Consider the following 24,344-nt stretch of genomic DNA (forward strand, 5'->3'; position numbering starts at 1 on the left):
GTTGCTAGAAAGTGAGTGCTACCTTGTGAGCCACTCTAATATCAGATGAGATATTACTGTTAAATGTTCTTAATGTGGCTATTTCAACAGATCTTTGTTTCTATGTAGAGTCTGAAACACAGGCCACAGTACCCCCACTAGCCCGAACATGCCTTTGGTAAAACAAGAAACCGGTGCCCCTTCTTCAAAGTGCTCGACTGCTCTCAGCTGGAAACCGAGACTGTCCAAGCTGACTCTCCCACGTACGCCCCCCGCGCCTGAGCCTCTCTGTGTAAGCCCAGACCTAGGACTCCATCCTTTTTGTCTGTAATGCCTGGCTAACCACCAGAAAGGGACTTAAAAAAACCAAAAACAAAAAACTGGAATGCCAGTTTCATACAAAAATTTTTACATTATTCTATGTTGTTTTTCAAAAACTAAAATACTGATGAGATGAGCTCTTTGTTGTTAAAAAGACTCTGCAATCTCTTTAATACAAAACTCATTTGTTTCTCTCTCTAGATGAGTCTAGGAGTTGTATTTTAAAAGTCTGAACTGTCCTAGAGAAACAATATAAATTTCGGGACACCTGGGTGGCTCAGTGGGTTAAGCGTCTGCCTTCAGCTCTGGTCACGATCCCAATGTCCTGGGATTAAGACCCACATCCGGCTCCTTGCGTGGCGGGAGCCTGCGTCTCCCTCTGCCCCCGCTCACGCTCTCTCTCTGTCGCTCTCACTCTAATAAATAAATAAATAAACTTAAAAAAAAAAAATTTCCAAGCTTCATCTTGGCAACTAGTAAATCCAGTTTCAACTAAGATTTAAATTAAGATTACGCAACAACTAGGAGAAGGTATTTTGACCGTCCCCTCTATCACCTCCACTCCAAAACTGAGAGAGGCACCTAGCTGTGACGTCCCAGCTAGAATTATACGAGGATGGTTATACGCAGTGGTACATTATACTCAAAATTATTTTAATAATTTTTTAGTGATCGAGGGCAATTCCATATAGTTAGGTATACAAGGATATTGCAAGGAACTGTTAAGATCCTTTCTGGACCATTCTTACATGGTCTGGCAAATCTGGAGGTTGGTATCTCAAATATTTACTTCTGAAATAAACTTTTGCTTTGTCAACTGTAATACATCAAATTTGGGGTGCTCCTCCACACACACCCCCAAAAAAGAAAAAATAGAAAGAAGGAATATCACAGGAAGCTGAAAATAAAATCATTGGAAGGGTCAAGGAGAGCTTCTCCACGTGGCTCCTTAACAGCCGTCTGCTTTAAAATTGGTCCTTAACCAGATGTAATGTGTGGAACTTATTTAATCTGGATTTGAACAAATCACCTGTAAAAAGGCACTTCGAAGAACAAGGAAATTTGATTATGGACTGGATCATTGATAATATCAAAGAATTGGTGTTAATTCTGTTAAGAATGATGTCGGGATTGCATTTATGTAATCTGTTTCTTTAGGGGTGCAAACTGATGGAGAGATGTAATAGACAAATCTGAGACTTTTACAATGACCGGAGAGACACATCACAGAGTACTAACCACTATACAATCACAGCCGTGACAGGAGACTAAAGGGAAAGTGGCGACACTGGACAACTGGACAGAGAAAAAGGGACAACTGTTGGATCTCAATCATGGATATGCCCCGTCAACCGGGTGACTCTATTTTTTATATGTTTGAAACTTTGTGAACATTTTTGTAACAAACACAGTCTTTTAGACATTCACCTCTTCTCATCACACCTTCTCAACATAAATCATCCATGCGCCAAAATTCAGAACAGAAACTGATGGAGAAAACAAGGAAGCCGGAAGGAGGTGGGAAACAGTGAAGAAGGTTGAGGAGAGGAACACAGACAAGGGTCACAAGGACTATTATTCTTAGAGCTGAAAAAGTGAGGTCAAGTGTATATAGATATTTGTGTATGTATGTATATATATATTCATAGACACACACATACCTTAAGGTCAGGTATATTTAACAAGTAACAAAAAAAGCAAAAAAGTCCCTTCTAAAATATATACTCAAAACCTAGAATTCAACCAAAAGCAACATACTGTTTTTATTGGGTACTAATTCTACTTCAAGTTTCTCATGGTGATTCTGTGCTGGGAACAACACGCTGATGAAAGCAATTTAATGCCTCACAAGTCAGGACTCACTAAGAGGGAAATACTGATTTGGGTGTAATACTCCAGTTTCCACAAACATAAAATGGTGGTATAATACTGACAGTAATGATTTGCCACAGGAATTAAATAAAAGTCCACATACGACTTTGTCAGCATTCTGTAAACAGAACTCACTCACATAAAAAGTATAGTAAGAATTATCTCCGCCAAGAAAGGTAAGAACCTCCGTACATTATCAGGCCCAGGCCAAATAAAGTGGAGGTTCCTGAATGCACCAGTTTCCAGAAAAGGCTTCCCCACCGTTCCCAGTCTTCTTCCGAAACCCACACAACCCCAGGAAGACATAAGCGCTGCTGTGTGACTACCAATTTAGACATAAGTGAGCACCTAATTATCTTCGGCCAAAAGCCACTAACCTCAAATTTGTCCTAAGGCTTCAACAATTTATTTTCAGGTTGTTTCAAAGACTTACATACTGATTTGACAAGAGCACACTTATTTTTAAAGGCTGTGCAGAAAATATTAAAATGGGGGCATCCTCCTAAGACATGGAGGTGATTAGGAGAACTGCCCCACAACAAGTTTACAGAGAAGCAGATCAACACAATGACCTCGGGAGCTCCGTAATGAAAGGTGAGCAGGAAAGGCGCTTTCTCTAGCTGACGCAACCTCACCGGGGGACCTTAATGGCATTCCTTTGTGCTTCAATTTCCTAATCAGCAAAGCTCATCAGCGACTGTGAAAGCTCAGGATGCAGAACACCACAAAAACCTATCAATGAGCAGATTTTGTCATTAAGGTTCAATTCCTTTAACCATGTACGAGTCCCCATTATTCTGACTTTAAATTCTCCTTACAAAGACAAATCCAATCTACTGGTTTTTTTCCCCCGTGAATGTTCGTCATTTTTTTTTCCTTCAAAAACAAGACCATGATAAGACAGCATCGATCACACTTAAAAATACACATGACCTGGGGTGCCTGACTGGCTTAGTCTCTTGAGCATCTCACTCTTGATTTAGGCTCAAGGCATGATCTCAGGGTCTGGGATGGAGCCCAGCACGTCAGGCTCTCTGCTGGGCAAGGAACCTGCTTAAGATTGTCTGTCCCCGGGGTGCCTGGGCAGCTCAGTGGGTTAAGCCTCTGCCCCTGACTCAGGTCATGGTCTCAGGGTCCTGGGATCGAGCCCCACATCAGGCTCTCTGCTCAGCAGGAAGCCTGCTTCCCCCTTTCTCTGCCTGCCTCTCCGCCTACTTGTGATCTCTGTCAAAAAATAAATCTTTAAAAAAAAATTCTCTGCCCCTCCCCCCACTCGTATCCTGGCTTTAAAATAAATTTTTTTAAAGATTTTATTTATTTGACAGAGAGTCTGCACCCAAGCACGCACACACACAAGTTGGGGGAGCAGCAGAGGGAGAGGGAGAAGCTGGCTCTCCACCTGAACTGAAGGCAGACATTTAATGGCTGAGCCACCCAGGTGCCCCTAATAAATAAATAAATCTTTAAAAAAAAAAGTACACATGACCCCTCAGCTCTGGAGCCTGAGAGAGTCACACAAAAGCTGCACAAACAGGAAAGGGAGAGGAATGTAGACCATCTCTATCCTAATTAACCCCAACTACACCGAGTCAGTGCTGACCTGTGCCCTAAGCGTTTCACTCGTCTCCCCCCATCCCTCACCACTGGTCCTGCTGTGGTTTTATTTTATCTGATTTGCCCATGTTTTCAACCTAGTTAATGCCTATATGGTAAATCTCAGCTTACAGCCGGGAATGACCATAAGACAGCAGACTTACTCATTTTCTAAGAAACAACATCTTGGCAGTTAGCTCTGTGTATAAAGTGTTTCACAGTCTTAATTGCTTCTTCAAGGTCAACCCCTAAGTGATCTCACACAACAAATTCACAGCCAACCCCCCTTCTCTTTCAAACTGTTCTGAGGGGCACCTGGGTGGTTCAGTCAGGGAAGCCTTTGGCTCCGGTCTTGATGGATCCCGGGTGCTGGGATCCAGCCCAGCATCGGGTTCCCTGCTGGGTGGGGAGCTGACTTCTCCTTCTCCCTCTCCCCCTGCTCCTGCTTTCTAATAAATTCTTTTAAAATCTTAAAAAAAAAAAAAAAAAAAACTATTCTGAAATTCTTCTGTTTGTAAATGACATCATTTATCTAAGATACTCGAGTTGACATCGTTAATTTCCCCACCATCTTCCTTTCTTACATTTCACTGTTTACAAATCCCCCGGTGCCTGTCCTGTCCATTCCCTTGAGAAACTGCTACCAGCACCACCATACCATGGTTCCCCTGGCCCGTAATTAGAGCCTCCTAAACACTCTCCCTGTTCCCCATCGCCGGCTCTTCCATCACACAGCCTCTCAAATTTCTTCCAGAAACGCAGGCTCACGCTGCTCCCTCCACAAAAACCTTCCAAGACTCCGTCAGGACTACCCCAACCCCTTTAACCTGCTTTACTGTTTGCAACGGTTCCTATGGCCTTCCAGATACTGTGCCTCCAGCCACAAGAGCGAGCCCAGGGACACTCACTGCTGCCTGCTGCGTTCTCTGCTCCATCCCTGGCTCCCAGAAGATGCCTGTCACACAGTAAGTGCTCAGTAAGCATTTGATAAATGAATGAATTCAGCAACGGGCTGAAGATCTTCTCTTAGTCACTCAACTTCCCTCTCAGCTTCCTCTCCCACAACCACTTCTGTCTTGGAGATGCCCTCCCTCAAATCTGTTACAACCCCTCCTCATTCTTCAAGGCCCAGTCCAGAAGCCACCTCCTCTTTGAAGCCTTCTGCGATGCTTCCTTTTGCAAAAATGAAGGACTCCTCACTTTGGGCTCACACAACGCACACATTCACTTGTATCTTTACTGTTCTGTTCCTCCTTCCTCCCTTTACATTTTCCCAGGACTTTGTAGCCCCAGAATCCAGCCAGACACACACACACACCGATTAGTAAAGAAAACTGAGCACATGGCTTACATTTTTTTGCTTTTTAATGAAATGAGAAAGAGCTTCTGGGAAAAAGGACACGTCTGAGTGCGTCACCTAGTAGTGTCTGACACTTAGTAGGAACGCAGTACATACTAACTTAATCAGGTCGAATACTGAGACTCTTTCCATGCTTATTAAAAAGGTGAGTAATCCCGGAAGAGTCAAGATTTTAGGCAAAATCTTGCCATTTTAGCACACTATGAATTAGATTATTCGAGCCTCTCCTTCCAGTGGATTTCGATATTATGGAAGGGCAGCAGAGAAAATGAGTCTGCGGGGCAGGGGTAACCTCGCCGGGGTAAACACCCACCCTTTGGCTGCAACAAGTTTTCTATCCCTACCTGCAAGAACCCAGAGCAAAAAAACAGGAAACACCAGTCGGTGACAGGCAGCTATAAACCTTCAGTAAATCTGATTATCAATTCCCTGAGGGTCCTGCATTCCTGACTACTTCATTCCTGAGGCTTTCCGTCCTACCTGCTCAGAAGGTAAAAACCAAACACCAGAGTGGATTTGAAGTATGTTCTTCATTATTTCCCAAAGTTTCCCTCGGAGCTCAAGCCGATCCCTAAAAAGTGCATGTTCTACGTGAACACCCCAAAAGGCTCGAAGAGTTCTGAGTAGGTTAAATGAAACTAGGACTCAAGAAGGGTGAGGTCCCAAACCTCACTCCTGTGGTCCTTTGGACCAGCCAGCCAACCACTTAAGTCAGAAAGAACATGATATAATTTCCAGGTTTATCTCAATTTTGGCATAACTATTATTAGGAGTAAAAATTTACAAAGGGGAGCCTGGGCGGCTCAGTTGGTTGAATGGCTGCCTTCAGCTCAGGTCAGGAACCCTGAGTCCTGTGATCTTCCTGCTCAGCGGGGAGTCTGCTTCTCCCTCTCGGCCCCTCCCGCCCCGTTTGTGCACTCTCACTCTCAAATATAACCTTTTTAAAAATTATAAAAATACCCCAAGTCCATGGACAACTTCTAGTCCCCACCCCCCACAGGCCACCAGCATCTCTAGCCACTGTCCCAAACTGATCTTAAGTTGCATTTTTTTTTTTTAAAGTCTGCATGGAAGGTGGAAATTCACTGTGTTCAGACATGCTTTTATCACTAATGTGACATTCTCCTGGGAGACTGATAAAGCTAAGCCTCTTTTCTTAAAAAAAAAAAAAAAAAAAGTAGATTTTCCTACATTTTAAGGTCCAGTTCCATGAACTTTCGGAATTTGAAAATGAGCAGAAAAGCTGAGAGGATGGCACTCTGGGCAACTGGAAAGAGCAGCTCCCGCAACACTGAAGGAACACAGAAACCCACCAGGCCTTCCTTCTACTCATTCCCTCGGGCAACCCAACACTGCAAGTTTCCAATTCCTTAGAAGCACGCTGCTCCAGTTTCTTCTACACGCACTAACACCAAGTGTTCTAAACGAGTATCAGGTGCAGCTGGGTAGTTTTGGGAGGTGAGGGCCATGTAGCTTTCACCTGTGAATTCCCCTGAGCCTTCATGTAATACACACGTCTGCTGATTAATTTCATCTTTCCTCAGCAAGGCAAAATACCCAGTTACGTAAAATAGTTTGATCGCCAGCTGAATACAGAGTGTTTACCAAAGTTAATTAAGAGGATTCTTTCTTCTAAGAGTCCTATAGGAATTTGTGAACTGGACAAAAGGGAACATCAGAGTTCAGAGCAGCCAGTCAGCGGCAAGGCAGACCTCACCTGGAAAGGAGTGATTTCTCTGCCAGGTGACAAGCTAAGTGGCACACAGTGACCAGGGTGTTTGTCAGTTGACAGCGGCCAGTACAGGAGGGAGCCAATCAAGTGTCTACATGGACTGACAGCCCTCTCAGGACATCTAATCCCAAAGTGGCTCCAGTCTATGATAGGGTCAAGAAGTCAGTTTCCAAGGGACTCTAACCAGATCTCAATTCTCTTCCTAACTAAACCCTAAACGCAGTGTCCAGACCTCCCAGGATGGTTTGGGTCCAGAGTCTACATTCCTAGTTAAGTTTATTCCTAGTTAAGTTTAACCTTCTTAAGCAAAGATCATGAGTATGAATGGCAACTACACAAGGGAAAGAGAGAGTAACTACCAGAAGCTGGACCGTTACCTCCTCAAAACTCCTTCAACGTAATAAAAGGTGTACCAGGTGGGTTTATTTATGACCACTCTCATGCTCCAAGCAGACTATTCCAGAATCCCACTGAAACTCTTCGATCATTTACACCTGAAGTTACTTTTTCAATTTAAATGGGGGGGATGCAAGCGTGCAAAAACCCCCCAAAACAAAAAACCCATAAATCCATAAATTAATAACTCACAGAGAGTGTATCATATTCTCACCAACTACAAACCAAAATTATCAAAAATGATTTACATGGGGTAAGTGCTCCAGTATTTGCCTCAAATCCTCAGCATCCAAAAGGCAAACCACGTAAACATTTTTGTCCCATAAGACAAAATCTTAGCCCCATCTTTCTCAATGACAATTTAAAACCCTATGATCGAGGTGTCCTCATTCAGAAAATTCTCCGAAGGATTTGTATGATAAAGTAACAGACTATGAAGGTGACACCTTTTCTAAAGAAATGAAAAAATATGAATTAAGTACGAACTAGTAACAACAGATGACGCGGTGCTTTCTGTTCTACATGTTGTGTCTTAATGTCCATTAATCTTCACAATCCTGTTAGTACCATCTTGATCACCTCCGTGCAGTTGTGGAAACGGAGGCAAGACAACTCAAGTACTGTGCAAAAGATGGGAGACTGAGAGTCCGGGAGTCTGGCGCGGGAATCTGTGCCGGTGGTTCCCAAACTTCCCCGCGCCCCGGAATCAGCCGGGGGAAATCCTGAAAACTCATTACATCGGCAAGGGCGCCAGCCTGGGGTCGGGCGCATTCAAGATTCCCCGGGGACTCTAGGACAAGCTGGGGAACCGCTTGGTCTGCGCCTGTCACCATGACCTCGCTGTGAGCAACGTCGCCGTAGTTCTGCGGCTGTGCTCGCCCCACGAATTTCTTCAGCAAGGCGCCGAACCCGGGGCAGACACACAGGGCGCAAACAAAAGGGAGGGAAAGAGGCGGCCGGCCGGCAGCGCCGAGGGTCCGGCGAGCGGGGCGCCCCAGGACGCGGACTCGGGACGCGGAGCCGCAGCGCGCGCGACGGCGCCCGTGACCTCCGGCCTGGGCAGGGGGCGGAGGGCCCGGCTCCCCGCGACGCCGCGGGAGCCCGAGGCCCGAGCCGGCAGGTGCCTCGGAGGCGCAGGCCCCCGTCCCGCGGCCGGCGGAAGCGGGGGGCGCGCTTGCCCGCCACGTGACTGCCCCGCCGGGCCGCGCTGCCGGGACGGGAGCCCGGGCGTCCCCCGCTCACTCCGCGGAGGGAGGCGGAGCCGGCCGGCGGGGACCCAAGTTACTCAGAGCCGCCGGACCGACGCCGCAAAGTTCGTTCCGCTCCTCGGCCGGGCGGGGATGGGAAGTGCGGGGCGGGACCCGAGCGGACCGGGGCGCGGGAGGGCGGGAGGCGGCGTCAGGGGTCCCCGGCCCAGCCCCCGGGTGCTTCCCGTCCCCCACCGTATACCCACCCGGAGGTGAAATCCTGCTGCACGCTCAGCAGCCGCTCGCGCAGGGTCTCCAGCATCGTCGCCGCCGCGTCTCCTCCGCTCAGGCTTCAGGCCGCCGCCGCTGCCGTCGCCCCGGGTCCCCCAAGGCTGCCGCCACACCTGTCACCCGCGCGCCCCGCACACTCGCAGCCGACCCCGCCCCCGGCTCGGTCGGTGCCCAGCGCCGCAGCCCCTTCCGCGTTCCCGCCCCCAGCTCGCGCGCTCCCGCCCCGCCCCCGCCGCGCCCAGGGCCGCGCAGGCGCAGTGGGACGCGTCGGCCTCGGGTTGCGGAAAAGGGGCGGTTCTTCTTGTCCAGCTGAGCAAGCCACTGAGGCCCTGATGCCGTTTTGTAGCCCAAACCAGGCCCTCTCGTTTTTCTCCGAAACAGAACTGGCATCATGAGAAAATGTTTTCATCGAGGGCTTCGCTGAATGCAGGGCTGGTTTTTACGGTTTGGAAGAGATTTGGGTAAATTTCTTGGCAGCATGCACATCCCTGTAGCACCAGGTACAGGATCTGACCCCGCGGCTTTGCCCTTGGATGAGACAGTTAACTATTCTAAGCCTCGGTTTCTTCCTTCGTAAAATGGGAACGATTAATCAGCTGTTTCGACATCACCCTTTTCCACTTCGACCTTCATGATGCTTTTGTGCCCTCCATACCAAAGGAGATCGCCTTTGTCAGGTCACCGTGGACTGCCATGTTGCCAGTGCCATTTGTTACTTACCTGCCCTGATTTTTTTCTCGACCTCTCAGTGGCTCTCAAAGCAGTACCTTATACCATTTTTTAAAAATAATTTTATTTATTTATTTGAGTGGGGGAGAGAGAACATGTAAGCGAGAGCACAAGAGCAGGGGGAGGTTCCCTGCTGAGCAGGGAGAGCACAAGAGCAGGGAACCCCACCCCAGCTTCAATCCCAGGACCCTGAGATCATAACCTGAGTGGAAGGCGGAAGCTTAACAGACTGAGCCACCCAGGTTCTGACCACCCCCCCCCCACGTGCCATTTTTAAGACACATTCTTCTCTTGCCTTCTCTTGACATCCTATTTCTATTCTCCCTTCCCCTCCACTCCTGTTTCAAACAGCCGCTCCCAGGGCCCCATCACCAGCCTCCCGCTCTGCATGTGTGCTCTACCATGCTGGAAATTTTATCAAGGCACTCATGGACGCCCAACTCTTTATTTCCAGCCCTGTCCTCCTTCCTGCCCCTTCAATTTAGACCAGTTGCTCACTTAACATGTATGCAGTAGGCATTTCCAAGCCAGCATACCCCAAATTGAAGACCTGATTGCATAATCGACTCCTGACTTGCTCATTCCCCGGTCTTTTCCGTTTTAGTAAATAGCGTCACCATCCACCAAGCTGTTCAAGTTAAGTCACTCTATTTTTATTACTTCCTATCCACTCTATTTCTAAAGTATTCCTGGAACCTGCTCCCCTTTCTCCATCTTCATTATAATCACCCTAGACCAGGACACTGTCAGCTCATACTAGGAACACTGACAGTTCCCCTGATTCTAGTCTTTTGCCATCTACACCCCTGTAATCCATCCTTGACATGGCAACTGTAGAGAATTATCTTAAAGAGCGATCAGATCATGTTGCTCTCCTACTTTAAAGCCTTCAGTTGCTTCCTGTGCCTTCAGAATAAAATTCAAACTCCGTACTTGGCTTAAAAAGTCCTAAAATTTGACCCCTTCCTGATACTCTCTCCAAAGCAAGTACGAATTCGAACTGTGTGGGACCACGTACATGCATATTTTTTTCAATAGATACATTAAAAATTTTTTGGATGGGCGCCTGGGTGGCTCAGTGGGTTAAGCCGCTGCCTTCGGCTCAGGTCATGATCTCAGGGTCCTGGGATCGAGTCCCGCATCGGGCTCTCTGCTCAGCAGGGAGGCTGCTTCCTCCTCTCTCTCTCTCTGCCTGCCTCTCTGCCTACTTGTGATGTCTCTCTGTCAAATAAATAAATAAATAATCTTTTAAAAAAAATTTTTTTTTGGAGATATGTGACAATTAGAAGAAACCTGAAGAGGAAGCACATAGCCTAGAAATATCAAAAAAAGAAAAATTAGGTATTGTTGCAGGAATACAGTATTTAATACATATATAAAATAATCTACTATTTATATTATATTGATAAGGCTTCCAGCAAACAATAGACTATTAGTAGCTAAGTTTTTTTGTTTTTTTTTAAAAGATTTTATTTATTTATTTGACAGACAGAGATCACAAGTAGGCAGAGAGGCAGGCAGAGAGAGAGAGAGGAGGAAGCAGGCTCCCCGCTAAGCAGAGAGCATGATGCGGGGCTCGATCCCAGGACCCTGGGATCATGACCTGAGCTGAAGGCAGAGGCCTTAACCCACTGAGCCACGCAGGCGCCCCAGTAGTTAAGTTTTGAGGAAGTCAAAAGTTATATGTGGATTTTCAACTGCTTAGGGGATCAGTTCAAGGGTCAACTGTACTACTCACCTATCATGACCTTGTCATTTAAGCCATAGTAACCTTGTGTGTGTGTTCCTTGAAAACTCCAGGTTCATTTCCATCTTGAGGCCTTTTCACAAGCTCTTCTCCAAAATGTCCCAGTGTTGGCTTCTTTATGGCATTCAGATCTCAGCTTAAATATCAACCCCTTAGGTAGGTTTTCACAGATCATTCATGTTACCCACACAGTCACTTCCTGTACACGACCTATTTCTCAACTTAGTACACATCACTCTCTGGTAATTTATTTAATAATTATTAGAAAAAGTTGTTTATTGACTAATTTTTTTAGCATCATTTATTATAAATTCAGGGCTGGGACTAGGGTGAGGCAGGTAAGGTATTCACTTCAGGTGCAAAATTTAAGGGGAGCCAAAAAGCTCAGTATTCAAAATAAATAATATTTTAATGCAATATTTTAAAAAATCAGAATTCATACAAAAAATGTGATAAACAAAATATCAAACATAAACAGAAAATACTGATTGTTTTGTTGTAGGAATCAAATAAGATAAAGCATGTGGCTTATGGTTGGGGCAGCGGGGAACACCTCTTGCCCCCTCTGGATAATTTCTTCCCTGTGGAGAAGTCTCCTTCCACAGTGTAACACTCCAGGCCTTTCCTGGAGCAGAGGTGACTGTGTTGGTTAGTAAGCTAGGGACAAAGGAGCCCGGCCTCATCTTCTTTTCTTTATTGTGGCTGCAAATTTCCAGCAGAGAACACTCACTCCATTCCACAAGGACTGGCTGCCTGGTGAGGAGGCTGGGGCGACCCAGTTGCTTTCTGTGACTGGAGAGGCAAGCCTTAAACTGAGGTTCAGTAACAGGAATTCTGCTGGCCCATAAATATTACATAAGCCATGTGTTTCATCAGCCTTACCAGAAATGAAAGTGATGTTCTGGCCACTTTATGCTGACGCTCTTGTCTTATTTCTCGGTTGGTTCAGACAAGTAAGGGAGAGGGGTGCTGTCGCTGAGCCCTCCTCCAACCTCCCAGAAATGGGTACTGAGTAAGTGATCACATGATCAAGTCTATCGCGAAAGATGCCTCAGTATTTAGTTGATTTGGAAGCCACAGTTACTGAGAAATACTAAATCTTTAAAAAGTTTATTCAATTAAGTAACTACCTCTGCTCATAAATTGTCAATTTACTATTTCATGGGTTCCTACAAAGGACCAAATCAGAACAAAAGACTCTGCCCATCACTAGGAAATGGCTTTACTTGTCATGCCCAATCATTTTTGTCTTGACCACTGCATTATCAGTCTATGACACGTGTATGTCTCATTTTAAGGTGTTTTATGAACATTTTTAATCCCATCATGTCTGGTAAATCGAAAATCAGTGGAAGTTTTAAAAGGGCTAATAAGAAAGGACAATTATTAAGAAACAAGAGTAAGTTTTAGGAAATGAATGTAAAGAGAAAATGGCTATGGTCACACATGCTGTTTTGCAAGAATGATTAAGGACCAAGGTTTGAAGCATGTGCTATGTTGTGCTGATCTTAGTTAGGATAATTAGCCGAAAGCTAGAAAGATTGATTGGCAAAATGAAAACAACAACAATAAAGTTTTTAAGTGTAGTTAGAGAAGCAACATCAATATTAAAGGCTACTGGCCTCATCTTAATCCAGCAATTGGTTGAGAGTTGATCTGATATTTGCAAAGCACAGAGAAAGCTCTGGTTATAAAACATTTGGCACAAGCACAGAAGAACCTGGACTATTGCTTCCCTAGATCAGCAACATGAGTGTCAGGTGGAAGCTTGTAGCAATGCAGGTTCTCACAATCCCACCCAGACCTACTGAATCAGAATCCAAATTTTAACAAGATTCCCAGGTGATTCGTATTCATATAAGAAGTGAGAAGCACTCCTCAAGGACACTGGCCAAGGAAAGGGGTTCGCTGTCTCAATGGATTCTTCGAGTAGGGAGTGCGAAGTGAGAATCTGGTAGAATTAGAACCAAAGAGAAAGAGGCTATAAAAGAAGAAGCTATAGAACCCAGAATATGTCACACCGCTTTATTGGCAGTGGTCCTCTGGCGTAACTGAAAGGCACAGTAACCATGTGAATTACGGAAATCTTGGGTTTGTAAATCTACAGTACGCCAATATTAACTTATTTTAAGTTTTTACAAACCAAGCTATCCACATATTTTTGATATGTTAATTTTAAGTGTTTAAAGAGGTCAGAAGAAACCATTTAAAGGCTTTAATCCTTTCTCGTGAGGTAAGGATAGTTCCAAGAGTAAGGTGAGCTATGGAAGCTGGAAAGGTAACATCAGCATGGCATTTTGAGAAGGGAAGCAGAGATCCGAGCCAGAGAGAGGCAGCAGGGGAATTCCAACAGGAAGGAGCAAAGGTGAGAGCCGAGAAGGAACAGTGACGGGCAGCTCAGCTGTATTTATGTTTCAAAAAATGTATCACGCTCTAATGCCATGTAATCAGGCACCTAATCTCATCTTTTTGCTCAGATGAAAAAAAGATACTGCACAGTGCATTTGAGTAGGAAGCCTCTTCCTTTTTGTTCATCTGCATTTGGATCTGTATGACCTATGAAATATTCCGAAACCACCAAGTGAAGCCATACATCAAAGTGGAGAGGCTCTAAAAGGGTACAGGAGACCACGTGCTATCCTATACATAAATGGTCTTCCCTAGAAAAAAGTATTTTTCGGAAAGGACATCAGCTGCACTTCTTTGGATGGGAGAATTTAATTCACACGGACACTTTAGTAAGAATTAGCACAAACACACAAAAATGATTGAGACAATTATTACCGGTAGTTAACTATCAGCTTACTATAAGCTTGGGGGGGTGTGCAGAAGGGAGATCCTAACAACTGAAAAGGATTGCAGAGCAAAGCAAATATCACGTTCTGGTGCACAAAGAGTTCCTCTCTATCTACAGGAATTGTCCATGGCCCTGGAAGCTGATAATTAGAGAGTTCAGTAGGTAACTGGAAAGAGTTCTTTAAATGTGGTTGAACGGATGGTTCTCAACCGTGGCTGCACTTTGGAATCACCAGAGAAGCATTTAAAAAATACTTATTCCCCGGGCCCAACCTCTGGACCCTCTGATTTAATCAGTCGGAGGCACCATCTCGTCATCTGTGCTGTTTAAAAAGCTTCTGGGTGATTCCAATCGGTGGGTGCCAGGAACACTGAGCTAATAAGCTTCTGCAGGGAAAGGCAGCAAACACTCTTGCTGGCACAGCACCTGTGATCTCAGAATCCACCCAGCCCCTCCCTGTCTCCAGCACTGTAGGTGGCCGTCTTCCCCACCTTTCCCAGCATCTTCAAAGAGCCACCAGTTCCATCACTTTGGTTTGTAACATTGGGTGCATGGGCCTGAGCAACTCCGGGCTGGCTGACCCCACAGGCAACAGTGTGAGGGGCACAGGAGGCCCTCATCCGGGCATCGGTCAGGAGCATGGCAGTGCTCAGGCTGCCCCAAGGCCTGTGGTCTTTTGGTAGGGCTGTGTACACAGCCAACGGAGGAAAGCTCTGGAACCAGCTGCCTCTGAGACTTGGCCAGGCCGCCCAAGCTGCAAGGGTCTGGCTGCCCTTCAGGAAACAACAAACGCTCTGATGTCTTAAGCAGCTCTGAGCTGTCATTCCAGCAAAAGTGCTCCTGTCCCTTCTCCTGATGCCTCTTCCAGTCCTGTTGTCTCTGAATGAGCCCTCCGCTTCCATTTTACACTCTTTCTAATCTCCGCTCTCCCATATGATACTTACCACCTGATGGCTCGGCTTTCTCCATCTCTCTGTGTTCCCTTGCCTCTTGGTTTCTGCCGTTGCCACTGACTGCCCCCTCCCCAGGGACAAGAAAAAAGCTCTAAACGCCTTCATTGATCTCTCGTTTAACAGAGAATGCCTCGAACAGACAAATATTCCGAACCAACCTGCCTGACTCAGGCTAGATGTGCCCGGAGCCCCAGCACCCGTTCCCAACCCTGGCTACTGGGGCCAGGTTACAGGTCAAACGATAAAAAACAGGGGCAAGAACTGCTTTGGCCCCTCTCTCTCTCTTTTTTTTAATTGTGTCCTAAAAGGGGACTAGAGGAGGCTGTTTCCTAGACCCATTCAAGAGGAAATAAGCCTATATAAGCTAAATTAGCTATATAAATTTAGCTATATAATAATATATTATTAATAATAAATTAGCTATATAAATTTAGCTATATAAGCTAAATTAGAGACAATGTATCCAGTGTGTACCTGGTAGCCTTTTGCTTGTGTTGCTTCTATTTAGAGGTTTATACACAGTAAACAAAGTTTTCAAACACTGCCTTGTGATATGCTGGGAATCTCAAGGGAAGAAAAGAAAGTGGTTCTCACACGCACCAGTACTGGATTCCTCTGTTTCAACTCGTGTATTGTCTCTGCTTATTTTTCACACACCAGTAGAAGTGAAAGATGTATTTGTTGTCTTAATAAGCCATTTTAGAGACGGATCAGTCAGTTAAGCATATGACTCTTCATTTCTGCTTAGGTTGTGATCTCAGGGTCATGAGGTGGAGTCCTATGTTTGGCTCTGTGCTCAGCAGGAAGTCTGCTTGGTTTCTCTCTCTCCCCCTCCCCACACATGCATGTGTGTGCTCTTTCTCTCTCTCTCTCTCTCCCTCTAAAAATGAATAAATCTTTTTTTAATTGCTTTATGTTTTTATGTTCAGTTATCCACTGTATAGTGAAGAAGTAAATCTTTAAAAAAAAAAACCTGTTATATGCCAATAAAAGGTTGGAGAATATATTGAATTGTTCCTCCACTGTTGGTGTCCTGCTCCTGAGGGGGTCTAATGACTGTGCTGGCCCACTCTGACTTAGCCACCACTCATGACCTGGTGTTACTGGTGAGGAAACATGGCACAGAGAGAGGATGAACTAGCCCATGAAGGGCTTTTCATGAAACTTCCACTTTTGCAAATACAGGAAATGTCACGGGAGGGAAAAACCATAGCGGGAGCCCCATTCCTCCCCTTCCGGAGGCTGTAGTGAAGACAAGATACTTGGTTGTTACCAAGAGAGTAAGATGGACTGGCAGGGAGGGAGTCCAAGAGAACATTCCACGTAGCTATTTCCCCTGGCTTCCCAAAAGCCATCGCTCCGATCTGCAAGCCCTGAGTCCTCATGGTTTTCTGCAACTTTGTCTACTCAGTGAATAACTGTGAGGCTCCGCCTACTCGAGGCGTTCTACTGCATGCCAGGGACGCGGTAATGGTGCTGATATTATCTTAAATTATTATTATAACAACGACGATGTTTGTTATTTACTGAGAGCTTGTTGTGTCAGGCAGGGTTCTAAGCACTTCCACATCCTTTTTTGCCCATTTTAGAGATGAGGAAATAGGGACACGAGGGCACCAACGGACCCATGAAGAGCTTATGATCTAGAGGGGAGGGGACTGGTGCTTTATGTGTGACTGCGACCGCCCCAATGGAGGAGGACTAGCCTCGACTCTGCTTTAGAAGAAGGAATCACAAAGTGAGGCCTATCACTGGGGGCCATCTGGGAAATTTACATGCGGTGACATCACCACAAATTCCTGGAAGTTGCGTGTGTTTGGTTGGTGAGGCTGGACATTTGGCCCAGCCTTTCAGGGCCAGCTCCTGGCAAATCATACCTGGTTAGGGTACCTGGGTGGCTCAGTAGGTTAAAGCCTCTACCTTCGGCTCAGATCATGATCCCAGGGTCCTAGGATCGAGCCCCACATCAGGCTCTCTGCTCCGCAGGAAGCCTGCTTCCCCCCACCCCCGCCTGCCTCTCTGCCTACTTGTGATCTCTCTCTCTGTCAAATAAATAAATAAAAATCTTAAAAAAAAAATGGCACCTGGTTATATGGCAGCAGAGGGAGCTGAGCCAGGCAGCCTGATGGTGCAGCTCTCCATGGTTCCACCACGGCAGGGAAACACCTTCTAGCCTGGCAAGACCCTAGAAGGAGGGACTAGAGAAGACCCAGAGCCCACCAGTGTTAGGGGCAGAGCGGGGGAGGGGTGGGCCATGTCCACGCAAGACGCCTTTGCGCTCTGCCATCTGGAAGGGAGCCAGAGAGGGTTACGCGGCCCCTGGCTAGGATCCTGCAGCAGAGACTCGGGTCAGGGAGGAGGAGACTTCCCTTATGGGCCCAAGAGGTTTCCCCATGTCAATGTGAGTCAGAAACCTGGGTGGGGTGTGGAGCCTTGACTCTAGCGGAGAAGAAGGAGAGGAGGTAGGCTCAGGCTGGGGAATCCGTCCATCCTATTGACCAAACCAAAGCGCCCTGCTTCTGCCTGTAGTCACAGACAGTGGGGTCACGTCCAGGTCATCCCCAGCGTCACTTCCTCAAACTCAGAGGATTAAGGCACGCCTGTATGACTGCAGGAGGACAACCCGCATTTTGAGTCCCCTACATGGCACTGGGGTCTGGGCAGTCACACACAGCCTACTGATACTTACCCGTAGAAATGACGTTTCTGGAGCCCCCAGCCTCAGGAAATAGTCCCAAAGCCCATCTGACTTTCACTCAGCTCACACTATAAGAAGGATTTCTGGAGTCAGTTACACTTCTAAAGGATCTGTGATTGTTTGACTAGGAGGAACACAGAACAGGGTCCAAACAGTGGGGACAATGGTCATCGTGGAGCAGGTCTTCAAGGAAGAAGCATTAATGCAGCCCCATTTGGTTATGCAAATGAGTGCAGATGAATGCAAATCGGCATTAGCTGGCTCCCAAGGAAGGTTGAAATACAATATTTGGGGAGGTGAGGAGATGCACAGAATTGCAAACAGTCCATGGAGCCTGCTGAAGCGACAGAAGGACGCTAATCCCTTCCCTTTGGGAGCCATCCAACATTATGAAACATCTCAGACAGGTCAAGGTGGTCTCACAGAGGTCAGGGGACAGAAAGACTGTGGACTAGAGGGACCCAAGGGAAAGTCATCTTGGTAGAAAGGGAGGGGGAGGAAGCTGGGGAAGAGAGGTTTGCGCTGATCACCTGGGCCCATAGCATGGCCCCAGTTCTATTGGTGAAGGGCTAATCTGCGTACAGCAGGGCTTGTGGGGAAAGGGTGGGTGGGAAATGGTTGTGTGTAAGTCAGTATGTTTATGTATGTAACAGAGACCGGAATCATAGAGATGCTTTCACTGGGAGCCCAGAATGATTTTAGCACAGAATAAGCTGTATCCAGTAATAGTCATCCCTCTAGCCTCATGGGGGTGAACCTGAATTTTGACTCTAGCCAAATAAAGCAAGTCTAGCTCCTTGAACGAAGACAATCTCTGAGTTCTTTGCTTTATTATGAGAGGGAGGCCCGTACAGAGAGAAGAAAGCCATTCAAGTGACAGGTGGAGTTTGGAGGCTGACATATAATAATTTTACCCCAGGTTCATGAAGCAGGATCTCCTGGCATCTTAGAGTCTAGCCTTGAGGGAGTGGTAAGTCAGAAATGTGTTCCTGTGCCCATACCCCCTTGTTTGTACTCCCACGGGGCACAGTCTGGGAAACATGGGCCATACTGATTATTTTCTCTCTTTTTAAAGTGTCTTGTGTACTCTTAAGGGACCATAAACCATCCTGTCTTCATCTTTCAACGGAGAGCATCACTACTAAATGTAATACCTTATTGCATTTTCACGACTGCAGCCCTAAATAAAATCAGATCTGGGAACTCGTCTCACAGGCCAAATGGAATTCAGTCAAGGATCAGATCCAGCCTTCAAACTGGACCTTTTCCCCCTCTTTTCGTTGTCATTTCTTTATGGCTTTTTGCATTCGACACAAATGCATTTGACCCAAACCTGATGATGTCCTCAAGTGGGAGGAGAGTTTCCATTAACTCCCCCTTTCACAGTCATCACTAAATTTAACCTCTGATGTAAAGTCTCAAGTTCTTTGCCCTAAAAATAGTTCAGGGCTGGAATGGGAGTCGGAAGTGAAGATCAGAGTCAAGCTGTGACTTTAATCAATCAGAATTTGGTTAAATGCCAATAAATTCCCCTTGTCCTACCTGTGCCTTGTCTTCACATCTACTGTCTGGGGAGTAGGGGGTGTGTCCAGACACGCCACTGCTCTTCCCCATCAGACTTGGCCCCCATTAATGAACATGGAATAGCACAATCTCTGTTGGGGGCACTATTTGCCCTTTGAAAACTTCTAGAAAATTGGCCAGCTTTCCCTTGGAAATCTGACCTGATACAAATGTCCTTGGAACACTATTTTTGGAAAAGAAAACAAATATTAATTAAAGGCTTCCTGCCAACAATCTCAATAGTAGAAATGCAAAACTACAATGGTTTATGCTAAATATATCCTATTGAAAAGAAAGCTGAAGTTATAGCAGTTAAAATAACACATCAGTCATTTCTTCACAAAACTGCAATTTCCAGCACTTAACCTCCGCGCCACCCTCCCCCTCCCCCACCAAAGGAGGTTGGTCCATTGTAAAGCTCCATCCTCCCCTCTTGCCCTCCTGAGATGCAGGGCAGGCCAAGGCTCAGTGGAGCCTCCTGGAGAGGAAGATGGATGAGGTCAGGACCAGTCTGTGCTCTGGCTTTTGTTCTTCCTCCCTCTTGTGGTTTTATGTTCTCCTGGGCAGGCCGGGGAGTGGGAGGGCTGACCAAGGGAAAGGGGAAAGATGTTTCCCTTAACTAGGCTCCAATACAATCCTCTGCAGAGAGCCCCGGTCCCCCTCCCACCTCTCCGGTCCAACCTGGGTAACCAAACCTCTCTTTCCCTCTTAACCTCAGGTCACTGACGTGCTCTTGCCCCGAAGAGCACTCTGAGAAGCTCCCCCCGTCTCTCACTGCCGCCCAGGAGACTGACTGTACAGTCCCCTTGAGTTTGTTAAACCCTTGTTTATCTCTGTACTCCGCAGAGGCACAGGATTTGAGCTAGTTAATCAGTCAGACTAAATAAAGCCACGAGGCAGACATGATAAAAGCCATTGTGCATCCTTAAGGGCTTAACCAAATTACATGCGTGAGAGAGAAATGTTTGCTTGATGATGCAACTCCCCGGGCCGGATGGTTCAGAGTAAATCCCACCAACAAAATCACAGAGTATAAATGACATATTATAGACAGTGCCCAATCTATGAAAAAGCTGAGCTCCAGAAGTTTCTAAGTCAGTGCTTAGAAACCCAAGATGCATGTCTTCCCCAATCACAAGGTTGTAAGTGGTGACTTGGTTGCAAAGACTTTTCTGCAGAAGGTGGTTTAACCCTCAGTGTGGCCACATGAGAACAGAAGCCTGAGTTCCGAGTCTGGGAGTGGGAGCCACATCCTCTGGGGAGAGGAAGAGAAAGAAGTGCTCCTCCCAGGGTCCAATGCCAATGCCAGCCCTGACTGCCCTCCTCCACCGCAGATCCCCCTTTCTCCAGGGATCTGGACCTTCATTTGTCCTAAACACTGACGCTTCTCCTGGGTCAGCCCCAACTTCTCTAGGGCACCCCAAACCACCCACTTCCTTCTCCACCTCTTTACTCAAACCCTAGTCCCTCACGAAGATGAACAGAAAAGCAAACAATTAATTCGTCCAAACTAACATCTGATTTTCTAGCAGTCTTTTCCTTTCCATAAGTGCGTAGGTCTTTGGAAAAGACTGCTTCTGTGTTCGGGATTTCACCTGGCAATAGAAGTTTGGAGGATCAAATGGGACACGAGATAATAATAGATCTGTTTTTCTGAGACCTTGCCTCAGACTGTAATTATCCTTTTTTTCAACTCCTTGCCTCCTGAGACAAAACAAGTCACCACCTGCAGAACAGCAGCGTGGGGCTGTCGCCCCCCCCCCCACCCCGTGCCTGATTATTCTGCCTCAATGAGGCAGGACCGTTCATTTTCCCACTGAGAAATGAATCCTGCATGGTGATACTGACCTTTGTAACAGATCCGAGTTGCTCTGGGCAGTCTACCTTCCTATAGTTTCCTTGGGCAAAAGCACTCACTCATTTGGAGGAATTACCCCTCTCCTGTTGGATGTATTGAATGGGTTTTTCAATCATATTGGTCATCCTGTCTGTAGCCAATGGCTGGGCAAACCAACCCTGCACAGGCCAACTGCTGTCTTCCTCTTTCAACTTAGGCACAAAAAGACTAAGAAGAGTTGGAATGGTTCATCCTTTCCAGTGGGGATGTCCAGGTAAAACCATTTAGTAATGTCTGCTACTGCGGTCTTTGGAGATGCCGGAGCCTGTCCATTTTGAAACTGCCTTTCTCCATTTTCCTTCTGTACCCCAGTTTCCTTCCGATGAATTCCTTTCCATTCAATAACGGGTTTCTGGTGCTTGACACAAAACACCTGCCTGATGACAGCCCCGGCCTCCCCATCAGTACCATGAATGTGGGGATAAGACCTCCAAAGGATGACATGCTACTTATTCCACTGAAGGAGCTCCCTTCTACCCCAAAACTTATCCTAATACCCCAATCCCACAGTCAACCCTAGAAAGGCTTTGGGCCTTTTTGGTGCTTCCGTTGTTTGGTTTCTAAGCGTTTGAGAGAAGACCAGTGGAGGCTGGTTTGCCTTCTTCCCCGTGAATGGTGAGAAGGGTCTATCATCGCCTCCCACCTGTCTTAAAATCAGTCTCTTCACATTCCACTCCTTTCTAGCCAGCCAGGCTTCCTGGAATCACTTAGCAGATTTTATTGCATTTGTCTGCAAAGCTTTGGTTTTATTTGTTCACACAACTGAATCTGTCATTAGTTAAATTCCTAGCACTATAATAAAATAAACTGAAAAAGTTAAGGCCACGTAAGGTCCTGTTTTGCATCATTTCCCCATGAAGCTGAAGACAAAATGCTTGGGAGATGACACAAATCCATATAAGTGAAAGTTTCCTTAGCCCGCGTCTACAACTATGCTTGCCAGCAATCTCCCACTTGTTCAGCTCATCACTACAAAGCTCATTACCTGGACCTTTTGAAACTCCTGTCAACTGCCTGGAACTTCCGAGTGAGCTGAAGGTGTTTCCTGCCCAGTGTGTCTTACTGCAGTTACAGGCCAATGCTGGGATACAAGATTCGTTTGGAAACACTGGGATGCAAACCAGCTCAAGCTCTAAGAGACAGTGTAGGGTGAAGTCAAGAGCCAAATTCAGGTACTCTGATTTGAGGGTTATAGTGCCTCTCCAAGAAAGAAGGGACTGGATGATTTCATACTGAACTTTGCTGGCTTAATGTAGGAGGCTGTCGGTCACACTTAAATTCTCTATTCTTCATCAAAATTAACTGTAAAGTAGGGGCACCTGACTGGCTCAGTCAGAAGACTCCCAAACTCTTGATCTTAGAGCCATGAGTTTGAGCCCCACATTGGGTGTAGAGATTACTTCATTTCTTCATGATTCAGTCTGGAATGGTTGTGTGTTTCCAAAAATTTATCCATTTCTTTTAGGTTTTCCGATTTTTGGTGTACAATTGTTCCTAATAGTCTCTTATGATCCTTTGTATTTCTTTGTTGTCAGCTGTAACTTGTCTTTCATTTCCGATTTATTTGGTCTCTCTCTCTTTTTTTGTTGATGAGTCTGGCTAGAGGTTTATCAATTTTGTTTATCTTTTCAAAGAACAAGCTCTTAGTTTCAATAATTTTTTTCTCTTGTGTTTTTTTTAGTCTATTTCATTTATCTATGCTCTGATCTTCATTATTTCCTTCCTTCTATTAACTTTGGGCTTCATTTGTTCTCTTTTTAATTTCCTTAGGTATATTGTTAGATTGTTTATTTGGGATAACAAATTTAGGGTTTGAGATTTTATTGTTCCTGGAGCCAGTTCTGTATTGTTATGGACTTCCCTCTTAGGATTGCTTTTGTTTTATATAGATTTTAGAAAGTTGTGTTTCCATTTTCATTTGTCTCAAGGTATTTTTTTATTTTCTCTTTGATTTCTTCACTGACTCATTAGTTGTTCAGTAACGTGCTATTTAGGTCCCATGTGTTTGTGCTTGTGTATGTGTGTATAAGTGTGTGTATTTACCTTTCTTCTTCTTTTTTGTAATTTTTTTTTTTAAGATTTCACTTTATTTTATTTATTTGACAGACAGAGATCACAAGTAGGCAGAGAGGCAGGCAGAGAGAGACAGAGGAGGAAGCAGGCTCCCCACTGAGAAGAGAGCCTGACGTGGGACTCGATCCCAGAACCCTGGGATCATAACCTGAGCTGATGGCAGAGGTTTTAACCCACTGAGCCACCCAGGCGCCCCACAGCTTTCTTCTTGTAATTGATTTCTAGTCTTTTACCATGTGGTCAGAAAAGATACTTGATATAATTTCAATCTTCCTAAATTCATTGAAACTTGTTTCATGGCCTTATATGTTATCTATCTTATCGAATGTTCCATGTGCTTTTCAGGAAAAAAAAATGTGTTTTCTGCAGGTTTTTTTGGTGTATTATTCTGTATAATCTATTAAGTTTATCTGGTCTCTTTGGTTATTTAAGACTAATGTTTTCTTATTGTTTTTCTCTCTGGATGACCTACCCATTGATGTTGGTGAGGAATTAAAGTCCTTTACTATTACTGAATTACTGTCAATTTCTCCCTTTATGTCTGTTTATGTTTGCTTTATATATTTAGATGCTCCTATTTGGGGAGCATAAATATTTACTAATGTTACATGCTCTTATTGGACTGATCCCTTTATCATTATGTAATGCTATTTTTTTTTTTTAGATTTTTTTTTGAAGACTTTATTTATTTGACAGAGAGAGAGAGAGATCACAGGTAGGCAGAGAGGCAGCCAGAGAGGGAGGGAGAAGCAGGATCCCTGCTGAGCAGAGAGTCTGATGCGGGGCTTGATCCCAGGACTCTGGAATCATTACCTGATCCGAGGGCAGAGGCTTAACCCACTGAGCCACCCAGGCGCCCCATATAATGCTATTCTTTGTCGTTTGTTAAAGTCATTGTTTTAAAGTCTATTTCGTCTGATACAGGTGTTATTATTCCACCTTTGTCTCTGCTTCCATTTGCATGGAATATCTTTTTCCATCTCTTCACTTTAGAAGAGAAGGGTTCCCCATCCCCCAGGCTTTTATCTTGTTCTTTTGTTTGGAACATATTCCTCTGTCTCCTCATTTTGTTTGACTTTCTGTGTTTATTTCTATGAATTAGGCAGAACAGCTACCTCTACGGTCTTGAAGGAATTGCCTTGTGTAGAAACAACCC

At 45.6% G+C, this 24,344-nt stretch overlaps 1 protein-coding gene across 1 annotated transcript in view; it reads right to left on the reverse strand.

Moving 5' to 3' along the window:
- The window catches only part of DTNBP1 (dystrobrevin binding protein 1), a 128,087-nt gene extending 119,223 nt beyond the window's left edge, over positions 1–8,864 (reverse strand). The window contains exon 1 of the mRNA XM_044259328.1: positions 8,707–8,864. Within this exon, the coding sequence (XP_044115263.1) occupies positions 8,707–8,762 (56 nt within the window). The 5' untranslated portion in view covers positions 8,763–8,864. The remainder of the gene's footprint in view (positions 1–8,706) is intronic.
- Between the last annotated feature and the right edge of the window lie 15,480 nt (positions 8,865–24,344).

The sequence above is a fragment of the Neovison vison genome, chromosome 1, assembly GCF_020171115.1.
Source record: "Neovison vison isolate M4711 chromosome 1, ASM_NN_V1, whole genome shotgun sequence".
NCBI classification, from domain to species: Eukaryota; Metazoa; Chordata; class Mammalia; order Carnivora; family Mustelidae; genus Neogale; species Neogale vison.